This window comes from Ascidiella aspersa, chromosome 8 (genome assembly GCF_963924565.1).
Source record: "Ascidiella aspersa chromosome 8, kaAscAspe10.2, whole genome shotgun sequence".
NCBI lineage: Eukaryota > Metazoa > Chordata > Ascidiacea > Phlebobranchia > Ascidiidae > Ascidiella > Ascidiella aspersa.
Genome location: NC_139454.1, coordinates 6,256,582 through 6,271,360, shown reverse-complemented (window position 1 = coordinate 6,271,360; position 14,779 = coordinate 6,256,582). Strand labels below are relative to the sequence as shown.

The 14,779-nt window shown below is 35.9% G+C and overlaps 2 protein-coding genes across 3 annotated transcripts; both read right to left on the bottom strand.

Annotated features, from left to right (window-relative positions):
- Positions 1-1,292: 1,292 nt before the first annotated feature.
- On the bottom strand, positions 1,293-5,692 carry LOC146135525 (microfibril-associated glycoprotein 4-like). The gene is made up of 6 exons (XM_083395622.1): positions 5,373-5,692; positions 4,531-4,670; positions 3,280-3,376; positions 2,604-2,700; positions 2,453-2,520; positions 1,293-1,607 (listed from the first exon to the last, which is right to left on the bottom strand). The coding sequence occupies exons 1-6, from the start codon at positions 5,659-5,661 to the stop codon at positions 1,348-1,350; spliced, it is 951 nt and encodes a 316-aa protein (XP_083251748.1). The 5' UTR covers positions 5,662-5,692; the 3' UTR covers positions 1,293-1,347.
- A 2,570-nt stretch (positions 5,693-8,262) lies between these two features.
- Positions 8,263-12,582, bottom strand: LOC146135524 (microfibril-associated glycoprotein 4-like). Of its 2 annotated transcripts, none has more exons than XM_083395436.1 (6): positions 12,263-12,582; positions 11,427-11,566; positions 10,177-10,285; positions 9,827-9,923; positions 9,676-9,743; positions 8,263-8,695 (listed from the first exon to the last, which is right to left on the bottom strand). In XM_083395436.1, exons 1-6 carry the CDS (start codon positions 12,549-12,551, stop codon positions 8,436-8,438), a joined length of 963 nt encoding a protein of 320 aa, XP_083251562.1. In that variant the 5' UTR covers positions 12,552-12,582; the 3' UTR covers positions 8,263-8,435. The 2 variants fall into 2 exon arrangements, with proteins under 2 accessions (XP_083251562.1, XP_083251563.1); XM_083395437.1 differs by having other exon boundaries at positions 10,177-10,273.
- Between the last annotated feature and the right edge of the window lie 2,197 nt (positions 12,583-14,779).

Here is a 14,779-nt window from a genome sequence, read left to right as displayed (position 1 = left end):
ATGTATCCCCAGGATATATCTATAGAATACGATATACAATTATTCTAGCTTTATTAGACAGTTATAATCTGTAACATTGCACAGTTTTATTTCAACTGTAAATGAACAACAAGACAGTAACTACTGGCCCTACCATTGCCTTTTGGTGGGACTGTAAACATTGAAATATCCAACAACCGTTCATGCCTTAATAAAGAAATAGTATGGTTGTATGCACACATTGAAAGAACTCTCGTGGAAATTGCTAGGATATAGCATCAGTAGAGATTCACAGGTGAAATATTTCACCCTTTTACAGAATACGATGAAATTTTATAACATGTAGAAATTTCACTCTTGTACTATTCTGCGCACGATTTTGCCTCGCTCCATGATTTAGTTTTGTATCCAAACTCAACTGAAGTAATAAATGCTTTTAAATAATCATACTATTATTCGTTTGCGCAATTAAATATGATCTAACACAGTGTGATTACAACACCCTTCAAAATAGTAAATAGATTTTCAGCACCCCGACTGGAATTTTCGTTTAGTATTTTACTAAAATGTCACTATAAATGGAACTGGAACAACACAATCAACTTAAAACATGCAGGAAATTGTAATTTGATATAATTGTCTCTAATTGTACACAAACTCTGGTCGTACACAAATGGGGCCGCGGCACCCCGGTGGAGAACCACTGATCTAACACTACGTCGTGCGACAAATAGGTGCTGTTCGTTGCATATCGACAAAAAGAGAAAGTCAATGTTGTAGTCATACACAACTATAGCCTACGACTGTAACGCTCTACCTCAACAAACTTTTGCAAAGTCGTGGCGAGGAAATATGCTTGATAACCACTGCTCTACAAAAATACCTTCCGTCTATTTATTTTGGCTTTACAAACAAAGTAAACGAACTGTGTGGTGTTCGTTTATTGTGGTTTATAAGGTTACTTTTTATGACGTCACGTGTGATGTAACTTTGTGTCGTCACATTTCAACATAACTTTGTAACGGCACGTTGTGGCGTATTTTTGTGACGCCATTTGTCAAAAAACTGTCAATTTTTGTTTTTGTAATATTGGTTAATGTTTGCTGAAATATGCATCACAGCCCGGTGGAACTTTATTTTTTTATTTTACGCTAGAAGCAATACACATCGAATTACTAGATTTTTTTGCATCGTGTCTACCTTTATTCATGTTAACGCCAATCACAAGCCATTGTCAATAAAGCAGCAACGAAACTTGTCAATAAAACAGAAGCGGTTTTACAGCAAACAAAGGAAGCTTATTCATCAACGGTTTGCCTTACATTGATGCCAAACAAAACAAAAAGCGCCACTGATGTATTCACTGGATCAATTTTCGACTCTGCGTATTTTCATTTCACTAGCTTTTCTCGACTGCGGATCGTTAGTTGGTGTGCCGTACCACCGGTTGTAGACAGGGTTATTTTCCACCAGTGTCGCGGAATAATTTCCGTTCAGATTGGACAAGTGGCATCGGTTGTACCACCAAGCACCATGGTAAACGACGGCACAATTTCTCGAGCTTGAGTCGTTATCTTGGTCAAAGGTTGAGAACCGCCTTCCGTTGTGCACTGTGTAAAATGCATCACCTGACAAATGTAAAACAGGCACTTAACGTGCATTTCGTGAAGCGGAAATTTGCAAACTAGCCAGGGGCGAATCCAAGATTTTTGTTTCGGATAGCATAGAAATGTTCACCAAATGACGTCACAAAGTTACGTCATAGCGTAGCGTCATAAAACAATTATAAACACCTGTTTTTTTAGCAAACTCGCGCTAAACTATGTAGCTGAAAAGCAGCCTAATCGCACGAGACTAAATGCATTTATTAACTTTAATAAAGTTTACTCTGTTATAACATAGTGAAAGTTGACAGAAATTTCAGCTATGGGTGACGTGGCTTGTTTTTGCCCCACCTAGGATTTGACCCTGTCTGAAGCTAAATGAAGAAAAATGGTCTGACATCCTAGAACAGGGGGCGGTAACCTTTTTAGCTAAGGTAGCCATAAAAGCCGAATATTTTTGGTTGTATTTGCATGAGAGTCATATTACATTTTTCAAGATATAATTCTAGAATCTAGAGCAACCGCGAAAAAATACTCTGGCCAAGTTTGTACGTGTGGCTAAAACTTTGATTACCGAGTGTAATGGTACGAACAGGTCATTTTATATGAAAATCGATTTGATCAAATCGGCGAGCAGCCACGAAAAGACAAACAGGACTCGACCTAACCGCGGAAAAGTTTGCTATCGTACTTGTTTAAAAAAATATAGTTTGAAAGGGGCCATGGCCGCGTGAAGTTTTATTCAAGTCATGATAAGAAATAATAGAAACAATAGCTTAGATTAGGAAATAAAAACTAGATTTATTTGCGTGCAAAATTTCATTATCAAAAGAGTAATAAAAAAAATTTTTACTGGTGAAACATCAAACCTGCGTTTCCGCTGTATCCGCCAACTGAAAGTTGATAAAACGATTCCGGAGTTCCGATCCCGAATTGACTAAAATTTGTAACAAAATCCGATTTACCCATTCATTTGTTTATTTATCTGCCTAAAAAGATACTTTGTGTGATCAACTATACCTGTACTTTGCGTAGTTTTTTGACGAATCGTAATTTTCCAAGTCCACCCTCAGCTCATAATTTCTACCTTTTGTGATGTCATGGATTAGTTGTAGACCTGCATACAGAACTAATGGTAATTTTGGTGCCAATAAAAATGATTTTTTTCCATAATTTGCTAATCCACAAATCAAGTATTTCTTAAAACATTTTATACTTCTATAGTTGGATATATTTCAGCTGAAATTTTGATTTCGTGTGACACAACATTTCGAAATGTGGCCAAACGAAGGATTACGTATGGAGGGAAAGCCACAACATACTTCACCATTCTGCTATACCAGGGGTTCTTAAACTGGGGTCCATGGACCCTTTGGGGGTCCGTGAACTAGTTTTAGGGGGTCCATGAAGGTCTAATTGAAACATAAGTGTATATTTAAGCAGTAATCAATTTATTAAAGAAAATAATTTATTTAAAAAGAAAAAGTATTTGAACTAAATGTATTTAGACTCATTTCACTTTCATATTTTTGGACCAAAATCAGCAAGTTGGTGAAGTCTATTTGTACTGTGACGTCTTTTTTTTGGCCTTCAGTGGTCCACGCGAGATGAAAGAAAATTTTAGGGGTCCGCGGTAAAAAAAGTTTAAGAAACCCTTGTGCTTTACGGACGTAGCATTTATGATCCTATGTCTAACCTAGCCAAAACTCTCCCTGCAGAGAACCGAAACCGTTTTCGTAATCGTTCCAGCCGCGGTAGAAGTCAGTCGATCCATTGAAGCGCTTTTGAAAGACCTGAAAGTGCAACTGTGTCAGGGTAAATGTTCAGGCCCGTGGTTAAACTAAATATCCTTTATATCAGTGCTTCCCAGCCTTTTTCAATTCGCGACCCACTTGTTAGAGATGTCAATAGCGCAGTGCTTGCGGCCGCTTGCGCAGTTTAGCCGACACAGCGGCGCGTAAATAAATCTTAACATTTTGCCGCGCATTGCCGCATGCCGATTGCGGCATGTTAAAGTTTTCGTTTTAGTTAATTGAAAAGAAATAGCAAGCAGTTTGCACATGGATGTTTTATCTTTAAAAGTAAACTGTTGTAAGCACTTTTATGTTTGAACTAGCTTTCTAGGTGTTTAGTGATTTTGATAAGTGTTGGAATATATTGCTTATAGTGCTCAAATTTTGCACTGCAGCGCAGCTTGCGAACAACGTATTAAAGTGCGGAGCGGGCAGCGAACACAAATTCTATTCTTTTACCATCTCTACCATTTGTTAAGCAAGTTTCATTGTGCGACCCACCATGAGACATGACCAAAAGATATGTCATATAATTCACAATAAGATATGTGACTATTAAAAACAAAAAAAAAAAAATTGGGTTGCTGGTCTAGAATCCTACCACATTATTAAAACAACGCACAATATTTGAGTTAGGGTGTCGGTTAGTGTTGGGGTGAGGGTGGGTCAAGTATTAATATATTCATTATTTAATAATAATACTTTTCCCACCCGAATCCGAACCCAAACGCTAACCCCGCACCGTAACCCAAATAATTTGTATGTGGTAGGATTCTAGACCAGCGCCCAATTGGAAAGTTCAAAATAAATTACATTAACAATTGTTTACCAATAATTTAAAAGGCAACTAATTGGAAATAAGATTAACAGCATTTACATAAAGCCTGTATCTTTTCTACTGGCGTATGTACTGAAATAGTTAACGCGACACAACACATCTAATTGTAACGTATTTCTTTACATTGTTGCATAAATGTTGCGTAATAATAATGCAATAATTTCCCGATCCAATAGAAAACTGTAATCCATTTGAAATAGTTTCACGACCAACCAAAGGGTCGCGACCCACTGGCTGGGAAGCACTGCTCTATATATTGAGCTATGACGACAACGAACCACCTAAAAATAATTATTATCCGTAACTAAAACCTTACAAGCCAGCCACCACCATCAGTTGCTTGGTCACAATATCCTTGGAATGGGACGGGTGAACTGAAATTATAAACACCAGACTTGAGAAACCCTCTATGTTTGGCATCAAGGCAATCGCTTGGCTGAAGCGCTGCCAGTTTACCTGAAAAACAATAAAACAGTTTCGATTACTAAAACTACGATCATATACGATAATTTCTTCTGGTCCACATAAAATGGCTATTATTAAGCTAAATAATGCTTCTTTAATAGATGCAAATTTCAACAAAAAAAAAGCCTGACACCAATTCAGATCAAATAAGAAATTCTTGAAAACCACTATATATTTGTTGAATATACTTTAAGTTTTCCATAACAATATTAAACTATTTAAATTTAATACAACTTGACATAAAATATCCAATTCACAGTTATTATTACAACTTTTCACAACTTATTACAACATTACGTTTGAGTTAGACTAAGCATAGTGATTGGAAATCAAAATAATAGTTTTGTTTTGAGAGAATTATAAACCGAAATTGGGTCGTGGTTAATAAAGAATACGGGGTCGTGGATCCTTTGCATTAAGGGTCAGACTTTCTATTTCAGTAAAAAACCTGATGGGTATAATTGAAACCTAAAATACGTGAAAGAAATATTCAAAATAAAACGCCAAAAGTTGTTTTGTAACAAGTTCTATTGTATCACAGACATATAAAATATAATTAACTGAGGTTGCAATTATTTGTGATGACAAATAACACTATAAAGGTTTCTATAAAAACTATATTATGGGCACATATATAATTATTATTCATGTTGATGTCGAGGTTTATCATAACAAAAAAATAAGTTTAATTACTCGTGTGATCATCTAAAAGTTCTTCTAACTTTCTCAACTTTTGATCAAGTCTGGCCACATTTTCTTGCAAGGCATCGTCGGACCCTGGTTGACCTTTGAGCCCGGGGGGGCCGGTGCGTCCAACTGGCCCTGGAGCCCCCCGCTTACCGGGGTATCCAGGGGGGCCACGTTCAGACGAAGTCTCAGTGCCACCACAGGTCAAAATAACCTGGTTGGTTCGCGGGGATGCGCAAACGTTTTTAAGTAAAAACAATAAGAGACATGCTAATAGTGTAATTTGCAACACCATTATATCGAGGAGATCTGACTTTTTTCTGCTATTTTTCTGTTAACAAATGTTAAGTTATAGGTAATGTTGGGCCTTTGGCTACATAATTGATATTTATTTATGGATTTTTTAAGTGTAGGTCTAGCCTATAATCGTTCATGTACGTGATAAAAACGCTGGTTGGCCCAGTCATTACGGAATAAAAATAATTGTTTAAGACAAGTTGTTTTCAAATTTCTCAAATAATTTTGTCTAACAATTTTCCGCTGGTAAGCTATATTACTTTTAAATGTATAGCTTTAACTTCACAAGAATATACAACTAGAACAAAAATGGCTGACAATAGTAATCGTCAACCCATCACAGTTTTGCATAATATGTTAGAAATGCCCCCTTCTAAAGAGAATTCGTTACCGGTATCAGAAATATACATCGATGACACATAAATATTGCCCGTTTTCTACAAGAAAGGCAAGTTTCCTGTGAAGTGTTAATTAGCTGAAACGAAATTCTCAAATTTTGATATTCTTAAGAATTAAGATGGTTTATTGCTACTGTCGCGAATTGAACAGAGTATTTAACACTAGAACTCACGTTATCTTGCAAAAAGACAGCTTCTCTTGTATTTATAGCTGAGTTGATGTTTCTGCAAAAACAGGGATTTTTGGTTTGCATATACGTTGGGTGTCCACAAGTAGACAGAGAATGGGGTAATATCCCAAAATAGAAAAAACGTAATCGCTAAGAATATCATAATTACAAATTTAATACGTTACAAGCAGAAAGCACGTATACCTGTTTAAAATTTATACTTGTGGTGACTTATTACTTAATGTTCTTAACGATGAACTATAAGTTTTTATGTCGTGAAATGTCAATGCCTATAGGAATTGGTTTGATTTTCTGTATTATATAAGTTTTGTAATTGTTTTGTTAATTCACTGTTATTGTACGAGAAATGAAGTTAATATTCGCTTTGGAAATACTTGGGAAGTTGAATGTTGTTTTCAATTGGATACTGAGAAAAGTTGCCTTATACATACAGGTCAAAGAATTGTGAAGGAGTGCATCAAGTAGCAGCTATTTTATCTGCTAAAATACATTTTTTTCAAACATAAGGGTCGTGTTTGCCTTGACGTGTGTTAATTGAAGGAACTCAATTTTTTCACTTGTCTTCTCATATTCTGCAGTTCTTTATTCAACCAATCGAAGTGAAGTAAGTTTTATAACCACATCGTCCACGCCGAAGCAAAAAGAGCAAGACAATGTCTATTGTAGGTGTTTCGATGTTTGGTAATATTTAAAATTAGAAGTCAGGTAATCGCCTAGCGTCGGTTTTTCTTCGAGAAAAAAGCATAACGCAAGTTAGCGTCACTTTGGGATATGCTTCATTTAACCTACACTTTTTTGGAAATTTTGTCAAATCTAAGCAAATTTATCGCATATATCCCCAGTATATATCTATAGAATACAATATACAATTATTCTAGCTTTATTAGACAGTTATAATCTGTAATATTGCACAGTTTTATTTCAACTGTAAATGAACAACAAGACAGTAACTACTGGCCCTACCATTGCCTTTTGGTGGGACTGTAAACATTGAAATATCCAACAACCGTTCATGCCTTAATAAAGAAATAGTATGGTTGTATGCGCACATTGAAAGAACTCTCGTGGAAATTGCTAGGATATAGCATCAGTAGAGATTCACAGGTGAAATATTTCACCCCTTTTACAGAATACGATGAAATTTTATAACATGTAGAAATTTCACTCTTGTAATATTCTGCGCACGATTTTGCCTCGCTCCATGATTTAGCTTTGTATCCAAACTCAACTGAAGTAATAAATGCTTTTAAATAATCATACTATTATTCGTTTGCGCAATTGAATATGATCTATCACAGTGTGATTACAACACCCTTCAAAATAGTAAATAGATTTTCAGCACCCCGACTGGAATTTGCGTTGAGTATTTTACTAAAATGTCACTATAAATGGAACATGGAACTGGAACAACACAATCAACTTAAAACATGCAGCAAATTGTAATTTGATATAATTGTCTCTAATTGTACACAAACTCTGGTCGTATACACAAATGGCGCTGCGGCACCCCGGTTGAGAACCACTGATAACACTTCTTCCTGCGACAAATAGTTGCTGTTCGTTGCATATCGACAAAAAGAGAAAGTCAATGTTGTATTCATACACAAATATAGCCTACGACTGTAACGCTCTACCTCAACAAACTTTTGCAAAGTCGTGGCGAGGAAATATGTTTGACAACCACTGCTCTTCAAATATATCTTCCGTCTATTTATTGTGGCTTTACAGACAAAATAAACGAACTGTGTGGTGTTCGTTTATTGTGATGTATAAGGTTACTTTTTATGACGTCACGTGTGATGTAACTTTGTGTCGTCACATTTCGACATAACTTTGTAAGGGCACGTTAAGGCGTATTTTTGTGACGCCATTTGTAAAAAATAACTGTCAATTTTTGTTTTTGTAATATTGGTTAATGTATGCTGAAACATGCACAGGTGCACAGCCCGGTGGAACTTTAACTTTATCTTTTACGCTAGAAACAATACACATCGAATTACTAGATTTTTGCATCGTGTTTACCTTTATTCATGTTAACGCCAATCACAAGCCATTGTCAATAAAGCAGCACCGAAACTTGTCAATAAAAACAGAAGCGGATATACAGCAAACAAAGCAAAATAATTCAGAAATGGTTTGCCTTATTTACACAAGCGAAAAACGCCACTGATGTATTCACTGGATCAATTTTCGACTCTGCGTATTTTCATTTCAGTAGCTTTTTTCGACCGCCAATCGGAATTTGGTGTGCCGTACCACCGGTTGTAGACAGGGTTATTTTCCACCAGTGTCGTCGAATATCTTCCGTTCAGATTGGACCAGTGGCAGTTGTTGTACCACCAAGCACCATGGTAAACGACGGCACAATTTCTCGAGTCTGGGTCGTTATCTTGGTCAAAGGTTGAGAACCGCCTTCCGTTATGCACTGTGTAAAATCCATCACCTGACAAATGTAAAACAGGCTGCTTAATGAGCATTTCGTGAAACGGAAATTTGCAAACTAGCCAGGGGCGAATCCATTGTTTCGAATACAATAGAAATGTTCACCAAATGACGTCAGAAGGTTGCGTCATAGCGTAGCGTGATAAAACAATTATAAACACCTGTTTTTAGCAAACTCGCGCTCAAATATGCAGCTGAAAAGCAGCCTAACCGCACTAGGCGAAATGCATTTATTAACTTTAATAATGTTTACTCTGTTATAACATAGTAAAAGTTGACAGAAAACTCAGTTATGGGTGACAGTTACGTGCTTAATTAGCACTCCAAAATTATCACCGGTTGCTAATTACGCCGACTGTAAATTCTAACATTCATTATTAATTTTGCGCCTTTGTTCTTAAATGAAGGGCTAGGAATAGGTTTTCGCATTTCGAGACAGTGACGTGGCTTGTTTCTGCCCCACACCTCGATTTGGCCCTGTCTAAAGCTAAATGAAGTCAAATCGTCTGACATCCTAGAACAGGGGCGGGAACCTTTTTAGCTAAGGCAGCCATAAAAGCCGAATATTTTTGGTTGTGTTTGCATGCGAGCCATACTAAATTTTTCAAGATATAATTCTAGAATCTAGAGCAACCGCGAAAAAATGCTCTGGCTATGTTTGTACGTGTGGCTAAAACTTTGATTACGGAGTGTCATGGTACGAACAGGGCATTTTATATGAAAATAGATTTTATCAAATCGGCTAGCAGCCACGAAAAGACAAACAGGACTCGACCTAACCGCGGAAAATCTTGCTATCATACTTGTTTAAAAAAATATAGTTTTAAAGGGGCCATGGCCGCGGGAAGTTTTATTCAAGTCATGAAAAGAATTAATAGAAACAATAGCTTAGATTAAGAAATAATAGCTTAGATTTATTTGCGTGCAAAATTTCATTATCAAAAGAGTCATAAAAACGTTTTTACTGGTGAAACATCAAACCTGCGTTTCCACTGTATCCGCCAACTGAAAGTTGATAAAACGATTCTGGAGTTCCGATCCCGAATTGACTAAAAATTGTAACAAAATCCGATTTACTCATTCATTTGTTTATTTATCTGCGTAAAAAGGTACTTTGTGTGAAAAACTATACCTGTACTTTGCGTAGTTTTTTGACGAATCGTATTTTTCCAAGTCCACCCTCAGCTCATAATTTCCACCTTTTGTGATGTTATGGATTAGTTGTAGACCTGTATATAGATTTAATGGTAATTTTAGTCCAAATAAAAATGATTTTTTTCCAAAATTTGCTAATCAATAAATCAAGTATTTCTTAAAACATTTTAAACGTCTTTAGTTGGGTATATTTCAGCAGAAATCTTGATTTCGTTTGACACAACATTTCGAAATGTGGCCAAACGAAGGATTACGTATGGAGGGAAAGCCACAACATACTTCACCATTCTGCTATACGGACGTAGCATTTATGATCCTATGTCTAACCTAGCCAAAACTCTCCCTGCAGAGAACCGAAACCGTTTTCGTAATCGTTCCAGCCGCGGTAGAAGTCAGTCGATCCATTGAAGCGCTTTTGAAAGACCTGAAAGTGCAACTGTGTCAGGGTAAATGTTCAGGCCCGTGGGTAAACTAAATATCCTTTATATCAGGGCTTCCCAGCCTTTTTCAATTCGCGACCCACTTGTTAGAGATGTCAATAGCGCAGTGCTTGCGGCCGCTTGCGCAGTTTAGCCGACACAGCGGCGCGTAAATAAATCTTAACATTTTGCCGCGCATTGCCGCATGCCGATTGCGGCATGTTAAAGTTTTCGTTTTAGTTAATTGAAAAGAAATAGCAAGCAGTTTTCACATGGATGTTTTATCTTTAAAAGTAAGCTGTTGTAAGCACTTTTATGTTTGAACTAGCTTTCTAGGTGTTTAGTGATTTTTATAAGTGTTGGAATATATTGCTTATAGTGCTCAAATTTTGCACTGCAGCGCAGCTTGCGAACAAATTATTAAAGTGCGGAGCGGGCAGCGAACACAAATTTTATTCTTTTACCATCTCTACCATTTGTTAAGCAAGTTTCATTGTGCGACCCACCATGAGACATGACCAAAAGATATGTCATATAATTCACAATAAGATATGTGACTATTAAAAACAAAAAAAACAAATTGGGTTGCTGGTCTAGAATCCTACCGCATTATTAAAACAACGCACAATATTTGAGTTAGGGTGTCGGTTAGTGTTGGGGTGAGGGTGGGTCAAGTATTAATATATTCATTATTTAATAATAATACTTTACCCACCCGAACCCGAACCCAAACGCTAACCCCGCACCCTAACCCAAATAATTTGTATGTGGTAGGATTCTAGACCAGCGCCCAATTGGAAAGTTCAAAATAAATTACATTAACAATTGTTTACCAATAATTTAAAAGGCAACTAATTGGAAATAAGATTAACAGCATTTACATAAAACCTGTATCTTTACTACTGGCGAATGTACTGAAATAGTTTACGCGACACAACACATCTAATTGTAACGTATTTTTTTACATTGTTGCATAAATGTTGCGTAATAATAATGCAATAATTTCCCGATCCAATAGAAAACTGTAATCCATTTGAAATAGTTTCACGACCAACCAATGGGTCGCTACCCACTGGCTGGGAAGCACTGCTCTATATATTGAGCTATGACGACAACGAACCACTTAAAAATACATATTATCCGTAACTAAAAACTTACAAGCCAGCCACCACCATCAGTTGCTTGGTCACAATATCCTTGGAATGGGACGGGTGAACTGAAATTATAAACACCAGACTTGAGAAACCCTCTATGTTTGGCATCAAGGCAATCGCTTGGCTGAAGCGCTGCTAGTTTACCTGAAAAACAAAAAAACAGTTTCGATTACTAAAACTACGATCATATACGATAATTTCTTCTGGTCCACATAAAATGGCTATTATGAAGCTAAATAATGCTTCTTTAATAGATGCAAATTTCAACAAAAAAAAAGCCTGACACCAATTCAGATCAAATAAGAAATTCTTGAAAACCACTATATATTTGTTGAATATACTTTAAGTTTTCCATAACAATATTGAACTATTTAAATTTAATACAACTTGACATAAAATATCCAATTCACAGTTATTATTACAACTTTTCACTACTTATTACAACATTACGTTTGAGTTAGACTAAGCATAGTGATTGGAAATCAAAATAATAGTTTTGTTTTGGGAGAATTATAAACCGAAATTGGGTCGTGGTTAATAAACTATGGGTCGTGGATCCTTTGCATTAAGGGTCAGACATTTTATTTCAGTAAAAATCCGGAGAGTATAATTGAAACCTAAATTACGTCAAAGAAAAATCAAAATAAAACGCCAAAAGTTGTTTTGTAACACGTTCTATTGTATCACAGACATATAAAATATAATTAACTGAGGTCGCAATTATTTGTGATGACAAATAACACTATAAAGGTTTCTATAAAAATTATATTATGGTCACATATATAATTATTATTCATGTTGATGTCGAGGTTTATCATAACAAAAAAAAAGTTTAATTACTCGTGTGATCATCTAAAAGTTCTTCTAACTTTCTCAACTTTTCATCAAGTCTGGCCACATTTTCCTGCAAGGCATCGTCGGACCCTGGTTGACCTTTGAGTCCGGGGGGCCCGGTGCGTCCAACTGGCCCTGGAGCCCCCCGCTTGCCGGGGTATCCAGGGGGGCCACGTTCAGACGAAGTCTCAGTGCCACCACAGGTCAAAATAACCTGGTTGGTTCGCGGGGATGCGCAAACGTTTTTATGTAAAAACAATAAGAGACATGCTAATAGTGTAATTTGCAACACCATTATATCGAGGAGATCTGACTTTTTTCTGCTATTTTTCTGTTGATAAATGTTAAGTTATAGGTAATGTTGGGCCTTTGGCTACATAATTGATATTTATTTATGTTTTTTTTAAGTGTAGGTCTAGCCTATAATCGTTTCTGTGTGTGATAAAAACGCTGGTAGGCTTATTCATTACGGAATAGATATTTTGGTTTAAGACAAGTTTTTTTCAAATTTTTTAATTAATTTTGTCTAACTATTTTCCGCTCGATGAGCTATATTACTTTTAATGTATAGCTTTAACTTCACAAGAATATACAACTAGAACAAAAATGGCTGACAATAGTAATCGTCAACCCATCACAGTTTTGCATAATATGTTAGAAATGCCCCCTTCTAAAGAGAATTCGTTACCGGTATCAGAAATATGCATCGATGACACATAAATATTGCCCGTTTTCTACAAGAAAGGCAAGTTTCCTGTGAAGTGTTAATTAGCTGAAACGAAATTCTCAAATTTTGATATTCTTAAGAATTAAGATGGTTTATTGCTACTGTCGCGAATTGAACAGAGTATTTAACACTAGAACTCACGTTATTCTAAACAGAATCCGAATAACGTTAAAAAGTAATAAAACAAAGACGTCATAGCTACACACGACAATTTCCTACATAACTTGCCATCGCTACAAAAAACAACTTGCCACTGCTTGCAAAAAGACAGCTTCTCTTGTATTTATAGCTGAGTTGATGTTTCTGCAAAAACAGGGATTTTTGGTTTACATATACGTTGGGTGTCTACAAGTAGACAGAGAATGGGGTAATATGCCAAAATAGAAAAAACGTAATCGCTAAGAATATCATAATTACAAATTTAATACGTTACAAGCAGAAAGCACGTATACCTGTTTAAAATTTATACTTGTGGTGACTTATTACTTAATGTTCTTAACGATGAACTATAAGTTTTTATGTCGTGAAATGTCAATGCCTATAGGAATTGGTTTGATTTTCTGTATTATATAAGTTTTGTAATTGTTTTGTTAATTCACTGTTATTGTACGAGAAATGAAGTTAATATTCGCTTTGGAAATACTTGGGACGTAGAATGTTGTTTTCAATTGGATACTGAGAAAAGTTGCCTTATACATACAGGTCATAGAAATGTGAAGGAGTGCATCAAGTAGCAGCTATTTTATCTGCTAAAATACATTTTTTTCAAACATAAGGTTCGTGTTTGCCTTGACGTGTGTTAATTGAAGGAACTCAATTTTTTCACTTGTCTTCTCATATTCTGCAGTTCTTTATTCAACCAATCGAAGTGAAGTAAGTTTTATAAACACATCGTCCACGCCGAAGCAAAAAGAGCAAGACAATGTCTATTGTAGGTGTTTCGATGTTTGGTAATATTTAAAATTAGAAGTCAGGTAATCGCCTAGCGTCGGTTTTTCTTCGAGAAAAAAGCATAACGCAAGTTAGCGTCACTTTGGGATATGCTTGATTTAACCTACACTTTTTTGGAAATTTTGTCAAATCTAAGCAAATTTATCGCATGTATCCCCAGGATATATCTATAGAATAAGATATAGAATTATTCTAGCTTTATTAGACAGTTATAATCTGTAATATTGCACAGTTTTATTTCAACTGTAAATGAACAACAATACAGTAACTACTGGCCCTACCATTGCCTTTTGGTGGGACTGTAAACATTGAAATATCCAACAACCGTTCATGCCTTAATAAAGAAATAGTATGGTTGTATGCGCACATTGAAAGAACTCTCGTGGAAATTGCTAGGATATAGCATCAGTAGAGTTTCACAAGTGAAATATTTCACCCTTTTACAGAATACGATGAAATTTTATAACATGTAGAAATTTCACTCTTGTACTATTCTGCGCACGATTTTGCCTCGCTCCATGATTTAGTTTTGTATCCAAACTCAACTGAAGTAATAAATGCTTTTAAATAATCATACTATTATTCGTTTGCGCAATTAAATATGATCTAACACAGTGTGGATTACAACACCCTTCAAAATAGTAAATAGATTTTCAGCACCCCGACTGGAATTTGCGTTGAGTATTTTACTAAAATGTCACTATAAATGGAAGATGGAACTGGAACAACACAATCAACTTAAAACATGCAGGAAATTGTAATTTGATATAATTGTCTCTAATTGTACACAAACTCTGGTCGTACACAAATGGCGCCGCGGCACCCCGGTTGGGAACCACTGATAA